Consider the following 12,024-nt stretch of genomic DNA (forward strand, 5'->3'; position numbering starts at 1 on the left):
TTGTGTTTATGAGTTTTCTGTGAGGTGTAAATGAAAGACTGAGCGGAGGAGAATCCACTGCTAATTAGACGTTGTTGCAGCCGAGAGAGAGAAAAACTATTATTAAGCGTTCCAGTTTTAGTTTTAAAATAATATTGACTAATGGAGCTTTTACTTTCATTTTAATTCGTTTTAAACAGCAACATTTTTTTTCAGTAAGAACTAGATTGTTAAATGCGTTTTAAACACGATTTACCTGCATTTGTTTTGTTTTCAGGCCTGTATTTAGATACAGGGGCGTAGCAACAGTTTTAAACGACTGGGACTCGTAATTAGATGTCAAAAAAGTCATGCTTTCTATAGGCCCTGATTTAACGTCAAAAACGTTAAAAAATTGATTATAGTTTATTCTTATTATTCTTCCACATAAACTGATATGAGATTTTATGTTTGCAAAACATACGCAAATAACAATAGAGTCTATCCTAATCGAATTTTTTAAAATATTTAAAGCACTAAAATGGAAAACTTTACACGTAGCTGCTGATTTAAAATTTGAAGGAAAATCAGTCACAACCTGCAATGATAATTTCAGTGCACATTTTTGCACTTTAATTACTGATCAGTTAATCGGACACTCTGAAAGTACAGAAATAAAGAAGGAAACAAAAATGTTGTAACGATGATAACATTTTACAGTACAGTACAATCAGTCTCCGTGGTCTTAAAATAATTCTGTCTTAAAACAGGTTTGAGTCATTAAAGGATTCTAAAACATAATCAGGCGATAAGAGATGACCTATTTGAAACTAAATACGATTTAATTATCGATTTACACATCTTACTTTTGTAAGATTATAATTGGAAATAAATAAAATAATTAGACATATTAATAATATAGTAGCCTGTTAATATATTGATATCATAAGTATTAATAACATTAATAATAATTAATATTCAGCAAATATTTTATGTTATTTAAAATGGATCAATAACAATAATTCTCTCTCTCTCTCTCTCTCTCTCTGTAGCTTATATTAGCCTACTTGCAAAATAAATTCAAATACAAATTTGTCAGTCTGGCAATCTGCAGTCTTAAAGTGCCATATATTTTGTACTACAGGAAGAGGGCGCCATTCAGTGTAATCTATCTGTTTTCTTCACAAACGGACAAATAATAAATCTCGCCCTCTGTAAAATATGTATGATCTATTTCATACTCTTGTTCTGTTAAAGTTCTGTAATTCTGTCTTGTTCTTATGTTCTTCTATGCAGTGCAGATGTTGTTTCAGCTCAGAATCTGGAAACAAGGAAATAAAATGCCATTAAATTAATTTAAGAGTAATGTCTGTCCTGCTCTTGTGTGTGGTCTGTTAGAAGAAATAATGAAAAAAGAAAAAAAAAAGAAAACCCATTGAGGTCTCTCCCTCTGTGGTCCAGTTTCACCAGGGGGCATAGATTAACCCCATGTATGTGTGTGTGTTTCACTGAAATCTTTGGATATTCTCTTAATTTTTTACAACCTGTGCCAACTAAATGCTTTTGCATCCTTTTGAATTGTTCCCCAATTGAATCTGTATCTGTTTGCAGAAACATGTGTTTAGTAATATCTGAAAAGTAATAGTGGCCTGTAACTGCACAAAACTTGTGCTGTATGCATGAAAAAATCACCTCTGTACCTCTCCTTCTCTCTCTCTAAGCAGGCATACCAAAGAAATTGTGTAAGACTGCAGAGGTCAAAGTTCAGTAAAGATGAATGATAGCTTCATAACCCAGAAGGCAAAGAATGAAAGTTTGATGACACAATTTGTTATTATTAATGTTTATGACAAGTTAGAATTCAAGTTCAACTTCTTATTTAGTTTGATGACATTTCTCCTTCAGTGCAAACTTTAGACTTCAAACTGAGGAAAAATGGTTTAAATAAACACAAGTATTCACATTTGTCAGCAAGTATATCTGACACTCTGCGTTTACATTTGACATTCACACTTACAAATCTCACACAGTAGGTCTGGTTCATATACATCATCAAAACCTTACCAGTAAATGAAACACACACACACACACACACACACACACACACAGGTATGAAACACAGCTGAGGAGCAGCGTGTGCCCTTTGACCTCTCATTAGTGGGGGCGTGGGGGAAGGTTCAGGTTACAAATCCAGCTCTGTTTGCTATTCAGGGTTAAGTCCCCCTCCTTTCAAACCCCCAAAGGTGAGAGGTCATAGTTTTTAATAAGGCTCAGTTTGAGAGGTTCATATTTTTATCACCGCTTCTTATTGTTGCTCAGTGTGAGGTATGCTTGAGTGGTTTCGATCACCATCATGTTTTTTTATTTGCAAAATTTGACATAAAGCCATCACACAGGATTAAAATCAGCACATATTATAAATTCTCACTGACACTCTTCTCTCTCAAAGCATTCATTTTTCGAGCTGGAGTTATCTGATACCTGGCTGTCTCTCATGGCAACCGGGTCACCTAGGCTGTTTGGGAACAGGTGACAATGCTCTTATTTCCTTTTCTCTATCTTTTTCTATTGTCCTGTCCAGTCCTGTTTTTCCCTACTTGGTGAAAGGAGTCATGAACTACAATGCTGAAAGGCTCCCAGCAATAGTGCTGAGATGATGGTATATTCAGATTTGTTTGGCATCCAAACTAGTTCTCTCAGCTAAATTTCAGAGAAAAGCTTTGGGATCTGAAATTACTTGGTTGGTTAGCTTGAGTTTTTGTGGTCTTAAAAAAAGAAATAGTTCGCCCAGAAATGAAAATTCGCTGAAAATGTACTCACCCTCAGGCCATCCAAGATGTCAGAGAACAGATTTGGAGAAATGTTGCACTTCGTCACTTGCTCACCAATGGATCCTCTGCAGTGAATGAGTGCCGTCAGAATGAGAGTCCAAACAGTGGATAAAAACATCACAATAATCAACAAGTAAAAGATCATTTCACTTTTGTGACGTGAAAAAAAGTTTTTTGTTTGTAATAAACAAATCCATCAAGACATTTTTAACTTCAAACCGTTGCTTTCAACTAAAATAAATCCTCTATTTATAGTGAAAAAGACATCTTGTCTGAATTAGGAGAGAAATATGCACAGATGTGCAAACAGTTCTAAACAATTTTGATATGAGGGGACAACAGGAGTCTGAGTTTTTTCACTGGAAGAACTGTTATTAAAGACTATGGACTGGTATTTTGATAATAATGATTTAAAGTTAAAACGGCTTCGTGATGGACTGTTTCTTATAAATGCACAGCGTTTCACTTCAAAAGATCTTACTTGATGAACTGGATTCATGTGAATAACTTCTGGAATATTGTGATGTTTTTATCGACTCTTGCATTCTGCATTCAGGCGGCACCCATTCACTGCAGACGATCTATTGTTGAACAGTTAATGTAATGCTAAATTTCTCCAAATCTGTTCAGATGAAGAAATAAACTCATCTACATTTTGAATTGCCTGAAGGAAAGTACATTTTCAGGAAAAAAAATTGAATCCTATAGCACTGCATTTGAAATTCACACAGTACCTGTCAGTGGCATCTGTAACAGCCATTTACAAATCAGAGAGAATTTCTCTGTCTGTTTCTCTACCTCCTTCTAGACCCCCCTAACAGGAGACAGCAAGGCCTCCAGAAATCACCCTCCTGTTTATTTGAATTTAGAGTCTGAGACAAGAGCAGCTTGCTAACAAGCTCCAGACCACCAGGCATGTGCAAACAATCACCGCTGATTTTCCAGCACCCGGCCTGGCCTTTCTGTATCAGGTCTCTGCTTCCCTCCTCTCCCTGGCTACTTAAATCTTTTTATTTGCATGTTTCCTGTCCGTCTGAATATTTAACATCCACTGCAGACATAACATGAAAACGCAAACAAATCTGTGTCGAAAGTTTACAAGATCTCTCAGTCTTGAATGAAATCACTCGAATGAGGCTGGTTGTCCAGTATAAATATTTAATGAATCACTTTTTGTGCTTCTTATTTATTTATTTTCTTTAGAAAAATACATAACTTTAACATTTTTGTTCATGCTAAAATATTATTCACAAGGCTGTTTTGCTTTTTGCTCATATATTTACAGCCATACGTTAGCTCATTTCACATATCCCTTTAATTTCTGATAATCCTGTAGAAGACTTTTCATTCATTTCTAAGTCATTTCTCATTCCCAGAATGGCTGCATAGCTTTAGTCATGGAGTTAAATACTGCAGATGTCAAACCAGCACCAAAAACAATTTTAAAAAAAGTTACAGGCAACCTGAAGACCAACCAAACGTTGAGCCACAGAAAGCAAACTCAAAACCAAAAACTACTGTAACCAAAAACACACACTCTTCCATATACAAACATACAACTCACTCACATACACAATCATATAAAGTTTTTTCACATTTACAATTGTGCTGTCTTTTTAATATCTTTTCAGACGTTTTTGGTTTAATGTACAGTATAAATTAAAAGCATGATTTTTCTTGTTGCTTGTTATTGCTTTTTAGGTGATATTAGTTTTGACAGCAAATTCTCATTGTATGCTTGCAGGGATGGATCATTGTAAAACCCAGATGGTAAGTTTAATCAAATCCTTTAAGAAAACAATTGCTTTCACTATTTTGAATGACCTGAAGATTTAAGTTACCCTCATTTCTGTCTGAAAACAGTTTGCATTTCAAATGAAACAAGTAGTTCTTAGCATATTTTGTGCACAGATAATACTCTAAACTTTGACAGTCGTACAACATCTGTTACAGTATCTGTGACAAGCATTTGATTACCATCCACCATTCTGACTCATCCCTTAATTTGTATAAGCAAACATTGTGTATTTGTATTTATATTTGTATTTTCTACAATACATATTATTTGCCTATTAGTAATGCAATTGGAAGCTGTTGGCAATGTAATGACCATGACAATGCCACAAAGATTGTCACAGATTTTGTATTTTTAATCTGCATGTGAATAAAGTGTGTCTGTGCATGTGTGTTTCCATAGGGAGGTGACCTTTAAGGTCTGACTCAGATGACACATGACCAGACATCCACCTGTCTGCTAAACTCAACTCTTCTTGGCAGAAACTAGCAGGTGACTCTCATAAAACACACGTATATCCACACTTGCCACTGTGAGAGGAAGAGAGATAGAGGGAGTGACAGAGAGAAAATGAGAGCTGTCTGGTACTTATAGTTTCAAAAATGCATGTAAACACTTAAAATAGAATGAAATGATTGATGGAAGGGATATAGGCCTTGAGAAAATATGGAAAAATATTCTTCTTATATACCAGGGGTTTTCAAACTTTTTGACTCACAAAATGATTATTCCCATAGCAAAAGGAGACCATTCCTAAAATATAAAAGGCAGCTATATATGTTTGTGTATAAAGACCCAATTTCTACTGGGAAAAATAAAAATATATATTTAAGTGTGTTTAAAATATTATCTGGAAAATACTCAGTTTCTATTATGATACTTTGTTCCCTGTTTCTACAAATCAGTTTTGTTAGATGTAGAGAAACAATGAATAAAATAATTAAAAACAATAAAATTAAACATTGTAATTAATCTCTGGATTTTCAGAATGAAACAATAATAATCTCATGTCTATGGACCTCCTAGCACTCTCTTGTGGACCTCTGGGGGGTCTTTGGACCATAGTTTGAAAACCTCTGTTATACTTATAGAGTACAGCTGAAAAGGTACCTGTGTGTGGAAATATAGAAAAAAATGTAAAAGGAAAAAAAACACTTTCAAAAACTGTGTTCTCCAAATATGACTTTGCATAGATTCTCCAAACCAAACTGGAGTCAAACCAAATGACAGAATCAGCAAAATAATTTAATACTTAAAAAAAAAACATCAAAACATTCAGAGGCTGAAAACAAAAAACCCTCAATCAATATTTCAAAATAATGTTGGGATTTTTGGTAAAAAGTATTTTACCCCTTTCTCCACTTAAATTCAAAGGTCAGTCATCTCTTCTATATGCACAGTTTTTAGTTTTGTCAGTTGTTTTTCCCCTTCATCCTCCATTTCTCTCATCTCTCCCTTCCCTCCCTCTGAAACTGCACATAGGAAGTCTCCATTTAGGTTTGAGGTCATCTGGGCATCATGACCTCTGAACTCACCGGTAAGGTCCGTTTGGGCGAGTAAGGATGCGCTAACTGTGAGAGTGGTGTAGTCTTGTTGGGTAGTTGTCATGGTTGTGTTAAGTGAGGTGGGGGAGCTGTGGGTGGGGTCAGGACTGTAACCCAGGTGGTAAAGGTATCCACCAGGAGTCTCCATAGGTTCCTTCTTCACAGCAGACAGTGTGTGTACACTAACCAGGTTGTAGAGTGCTGTGCTGGGCTCAAGAGAGGTCAGCTGCAGCCTGTCCTGCTCCTCCACCTGGTTGTGGCACAGAGAGGTGGGAGCAGGAGAACTGCCATCAACAACGCCTGACAGATGACAGAAAGAGAAATGAGAAATGACAGAACAAGAGAGAGAGGAGAAAGCTCTCAAACTTTTTGGTGATATACAGATATTATAAGGATATACAGTTCATATTTCATTATTATGTGGTTTACATGTCAATGACCACAACAAAAAAAGGGACATTTTATGAATTTTTTTTTTTTTTTGTGACTTAGAATGCAAGGATGGAATAAATTAATCAAAGGTGACAGTATAGACTTTTTTAATGTTAAAAATGATTTATATTTCAAATAAATGCTGTTCTTTTGAACTATCTGTTAATCAAAGAATCCTGAAAAAATTGATCACAGTTTCCACAAAAATATTAAGCAGCTCAACCGATTTCAACTGTGATAATAATAAAAACTGTTTCTTGAGAAGCAAATCATCATATTAGAATGATATCTGAAGGATCATGTGACACTGAAGACTGGAGTAATGATGCTGAAAATCCAGCTTTGCCGTTACATTAATTAATTACATTTAAAAATATATATTTTTTAATATATAAAGAGTTATTTTAAATTGTAATATTATTTTACAATATTACAGTTTTGCTGTATTTTGATCAAATAAATGCAGCCTTGGTGAGCATAAAGGACTTCTTTCAAAAACATAAAAAAATTTTTTCTTTGACACTCATAACAAACCCAACACACCTGTGGTCTTCTCATCTTGCACAAAGGATTGATGTAATCTTGTGAGTGATGTTTGATGAGATTCACTCACCTGGTGAGGGTGAAGAAGATGATGAGAGTTGCAAGGAAGGAAGTACCACCTTGTTGCTGAGCAGCGAGGTCCCATTGCCTTCAGAACCCATGTTGTAACCTACAAGCTGCAAGCCATCAGATGGAGTCACATTGAATGCCGAGCTAATAGACGTGGTCTGGTCCTGAACCGACACATCCTGCCTCACATTCTCTGCTTTCACCTCTACATCTGTCCCATTTACAGTGCAGTGAAACGAGGGGTACGCCAACGCAGGGTCTGCCGTTACCAGTTTATCCTCTTCTGCACCATCCATCTCCACATCTGCCGCTGATCTGCAAGCCAGGGACTGAAGTCCCAAGTTCATGCCACTGAAGAGGACGTGTCCTGTGGTGGAAAGAAATGAAGGGGTGCCATTGTGGAAAACAGAGGTGGGAGTGTTGACTGAGACTCTGTTAAAGATGATGGATGCTGGCGAGACAGAGTTCCTGCTGTCTCCAACTTGCTGGACGATGACCCCGGCCTCCAGAGCTCCAGAGCAGAGAGACACAACTGCATTCCCCACGGTCCCATCACTGCAGGTGGACATCGGACACGGGGACAGAGACTCCTGACCTTTACTGCTCTCATCCTCTGTACTGTGATTTCCATCTGACTCACTGAGAGAATGTGAAAGACAGAGAGATGAGAGACAGTGAGTGTCTTCTTTTTGTCTCCATCCTACATTTTTGCTCATTATAACAGATTTATGTTCTGTATAGTTATTTAATCTTTTTAGCTACTTCAGTAATTTAGTAAGTCTTGAATTATAATAATAATAAAATTATTTTATTTATTTTATATTTTAACATTTTTACTTTTTAATATTACTTAGTACAATTTCCTAATACACACAACTGAAATAAGATATCACAAATTGAAAATGTTTTGGTAATGCAAAATTGGCGCTAGCAACGACAAGGTCATGGGTTCGATTCCCAGGGAAAGCAAGAAATGTGAATGTGCACCTTGAACGCAATAAAAGTCTCTTTGAAGAAAACTGCTAAATGCACAAATGTAAACTGAACAATAAAACATACAGAGAGAGTCCACCAAATCATAAAAGCTGCAAAAAACTAACAAACAAAAAAACAAAAAAAAAACAAAAACAAACATAGGCTACTGTATGTGCGCCATTGGAAAATTAAAATATAAACGAAAGCAAATTGTTTATCTGTGCTCATTGGGAAAATACAAGATAGAAATACTTGGACAAATGATCAAACTCATTTAGTATTTCTAAACTGGCTGAAAAAGATCAAATCCAGGTGTCCATATGCAATTCATTCTGTAAAACAGAACAGTCTAAATGTCTATTAAAATCTAGAAATAACTTGCTAAAAGATTATTTGAATTTTTATTGCATGATGGAATTAGTATTTTTTGACACTGATGTTGATGATTTTGGCAATGCTATATGCTGAACACTCGTACCAATGAAGTACTCTGGAAGAAAGATTGAGAATATTGAATTATTACTGTTCACTCCCTGCATAACTGTACATGAGCGCGGACTGACGCAGCTGCAGGAAGATGTAGACGGGAGCGCGCAGAGACAAATGGAGAGGTGAGTAACCACTTCACACCGCGGGACCACCTAGATCACAGCTTTCATGTGTAAGCGGTAATCCTGTCTATATTACATCTTTTTACGCACGCACGCACACCATTTGGCGCAATGAGTCCTACGGCGACACAACCCCGCGAACACAGCATGACTTCACAAATGGTCAGCTTTATTTCCACAGTGCCCCTCGCCAAACGGGGATGGGCCGCCAGTGACGAAAGGGTAAATTTAGCTGATATTTTAAAGACCGATACAGCGCGATTCATCCACTGACAATATTTCACAGTGCCTTCAGCTGTTCAAACATAAATTCGTTTAGTTGAGAGAGAAGGGCGCGTTTAGTGAATGACTGCAGCAGCTGTGTGACTCCGACAGGACTTCCACAACTGTCGTATGTCCGTTTTCATAGCCAGCCAAAAGATTTTGGCATTTAATTTTTTTTTAGCTATAACGTCATTACGTTACGGAAGATTAAACTGTCTGTCTGTAGCCTACATGAGTTCTTAAACGCTCCTCGAGACCACTGCGTTCTGTTCTATTTCTTTGTTTTCTATTTAAAAACATTTCAGTATTGTTAAATTATTATCCCATTATTATTACTCTGATATAACCCTGGGGTTTAGATAAAATTAATTTCATTTTTTTAAACACTGATAATCTATTGAACATTATAAAAAGTAATACTGTTTGTTAATTATATTAATAATAAAATGCTACCGATCAAATCTTTGTTAGAGGGGTTCCTGGCTGAAACTCTGAATGGGGGTCCTGAGTCTAAAGGTTAAAAACGCCTGACATGGCCTATTAATATTATCACATTGGCCACACCTCCACATTTGGCATTACAGAAAAGCACAAGATGTCCTAAAAACAAATGCATGCATGTTCTGAGTAATATTAGCAAAACACATTGCCAAAGATGAATTGTTAGGATAAGAACTGAAACTTTTTTGGTAATGTTATGGAGCGCAGGCACAGCTGTAGCCTAAATGTAAAATGGCCACATTCACATAATATGTGATAAAATATATGATTGATGACAAAAACATTCCTGATCAAGATGCGTCAAGCTTCGTGTGACATCAGATTTCTGTGAATGGAAAAAAATATGTATGTGTTGGAGGGAGGTCACTTCCACCAGGTGCGCTGGAGCTTTGTTCACAAAGAGAAAAACATTAAAGTGAATCCTGTTTTACCAGTGCATGTGTGTATGTGTGTGTGTTAAAATAGAGTGCTGAAGAGGTGGTTTTCCTATCCCCTCTGGCTAAAAAGAAAAGTAAATAGTTCGGAGTGATTTATGTGGCGGGGCGAACCTACGCGTCAATGGATCCTGAGTAGCTATACTCACTCAAAAATAAACACATACATACACGAGGTGGTGACTCACGCGATACATTTTACGCACACGTTCGAATGCCCCATAGAAGCTGCCATTTAAAATTTCGATCAAATCATGTTTTTATCTCTATAATTTAAGATCATTAAGAATAAATTAAAAAGGAGAGTAACTGGAAAAAGACTGGTAACGGCTCACAAGTTGTGACAATACACAAGCAGACAAGCAGAAACCATTTTTAGAAGCAATAATAAAATGCTAAGATCTCTCAAAAACTTTGCCTTAACTACTGTATCTCAGTCTTGTCAATAAACCAATTAAATCTCTTGACAAACGTCTTATATTCATTCAATCATTGAAAGAAGTTTGTGTTTATGGCGTTCTCGTTTTTCTCACCTTTTGGACTGCGCCTCTGACGGGTTTCTGTCTCTCTGCCTTCTGTTTTTGAACCAGTTGCTGACCTGTGTAAGGGACAGTCCTGTGATCCTGGCCAGATTCCTCTTCTCGGCCGGGGACGGGTACCGGTTCTGCTTATAGAGGTCCTTCAGAGCATTCCTGGAGCGCTCTTTGAAGCAGTACACCGTCTCCTCTCCATCCCAGATGGTCCGGGGCAGGGGAAACTTCCGTCGCAGGCGATATTTATCTACTGCGCCCAGCGGTCTACCGCGGGCCTTCTCCGCCTCCGTGTACCGGGCTTTGTACCATAAGTCCTGCAGGGCAGAGTGGCACGAAGGGCTGAAGCTGTGGCTCTCCAAGATGCTGTAAAGCTCCTGGTAGCGCGCCTGGTGGAAGGCCACCAGAGCCTGAGCGCGGAGGATACTCTCGTTACCGCGCAGCAAGTCGCTCTGCGGGAGAGACCACAGAAACCGGGCGAGTCGATCCACGTTGCCCCCCTGCTGAAGAGCCTCGCAAACACACGCAACCTGCTCCGGTGAAAAAGCCAAAGAGGTCGCAGTTGCTGCGGGTGAAGTGTGCGCAGACAAAGAGTCCATAGTGGGCATCTTGCGCTCCGGTGGAGAGGTCTGCCCGACGAGCATCCCGGTGGCCACCGGAGTGTCCAGAGTCAGGAGTTTGACGTGCCCCCGACTGTCCGTGGAGCTCTCGAGAAGCTCCGTATACTTCACATTTTCCTTTTTGATCTCGCCTGCCACTGTCACTTCACTGGAGGAAACAGACATTGTTTTTATTATTTACCTCAGATTCCTTTAGTCCGTCACCCCGCCTCGTTTCTGCCCAAAGCTGATCAGGTTACTCGTGCGCCATGCGAGTGATATCGGGTGTCTTTGTAAGTGGATAGCTTTCCCCTTTCGCTCCAGCAGCGTGACTTCTCAGCCCGATAGTTTGAGGGGGACACACATGATTGGCTGGCTACACGAAATTTCGAAAGGGGCGGGGCGAACGCAGCTTCGAGGCGAACACATTGAAATGAAGCTGTCACTCACTCAGCCGTGACGCGCTCCAGCAGCTCACCTGCGCTATTGGTGAGATCTCATTCGTAGCTTTTGTGTGCTGCTGTGTGTTTACTTTGAGCTTAACAGACTCAGACTGTTCATACAACAAACACTTCAAACGACACAGACATTTACAAAACGACAAGCCTTATCCATTTTAATCTTCGTTTGAAAGGTTCTTGGTCTAACTTTGTAAAAACTTAGTTTCGAAAATTATTGTTAGGGTAGCCTATATAATACAACCAAATGTGTGTGTGTGTGTGTGTGTGTGTGTGTGTGTGTGTGTATATATATATATATATATATATTATATATATATATATATATATATATATATATATATATATAAAATGTATATGTATGTATATATCAAATTTATATGTATATCAAATTATATATATCAAATGTATATATTTATAAATGACAAGGACATGTTCAAAATAAAAAGAAAGGGAAGTAAAATAGAAACTGGTGATCTA

General features: G+C 37.8%; 1 protein-coding gene across 1 annotated transcript; it reads right to left on the reverse strand.

Moving 5' to 3' along the window:
• Nucleotides 1-1,390: 1,390 nt before the first annotated feature.
• six4a (SIX homeobox 4a) lies at nucleotides 1,391-11,438 on the reverse strand. The gene is made up of 3 exons (XM_042737246.1): nucleotides 10,491-11,438; nucleotides 7,174-7,811; nucleotides 1,391-6,428 (listed from the first exon to the last, which is right to left on the reverse strand). The coding sequence occupies exons 1-3, from the start codon at nucleotides 11,270-11,272 to the stop codon at nucleotides 5,953-5,955; spliced, it is 1,896 nt and encodes a 631-aa protein (XP_042593180.1). The 5' UTR covers nucleotides 11,273-11,438; the 3' UTR covers nucleotides 1,391-5,952.
• Nucleotides 11,439-12,024: the final 586 nt, after the last annotated feature.

Source organism: Cyprinus carpio, chromosome B13, assembly GCF_018340385.1.
Source record: "Cyprinus carpio isolate SPL01 chromosome B13, ASM1834038v1, whole genome shotgun sequence".
In the NCBI taxonomy this organism is placed as follows: Eukaryota; Metazoa; Chordata; class Actinopteri; order Cypriniformes; family Cyprinidae; genus Cyprinus; species Cyprinus carpio.

Coding starts and splice junctions, on each gene's coding strand:
- six4a (XM_042737246.1), bottom strand. CDS start 11,272: ATGTCTGTTTCCTCCAGTGAAGTGACAGTGGCAGGCGAGATCAAAAAG. Junction 7,812..10,490: donor TCAGAGGCGCAGTCCAAAAG/GTGAGAAAAACG, acceptor ACATTCTCTCAG/TGAGTCAGATGGAAATCACA. Junction 6,429..7,173: donor ATCTTCTTCACCCTCACCAG/GTGAGTGAATCT, acceptor GTCATCTGTCAG/GCGTTGTTGATGGCAGTTCT.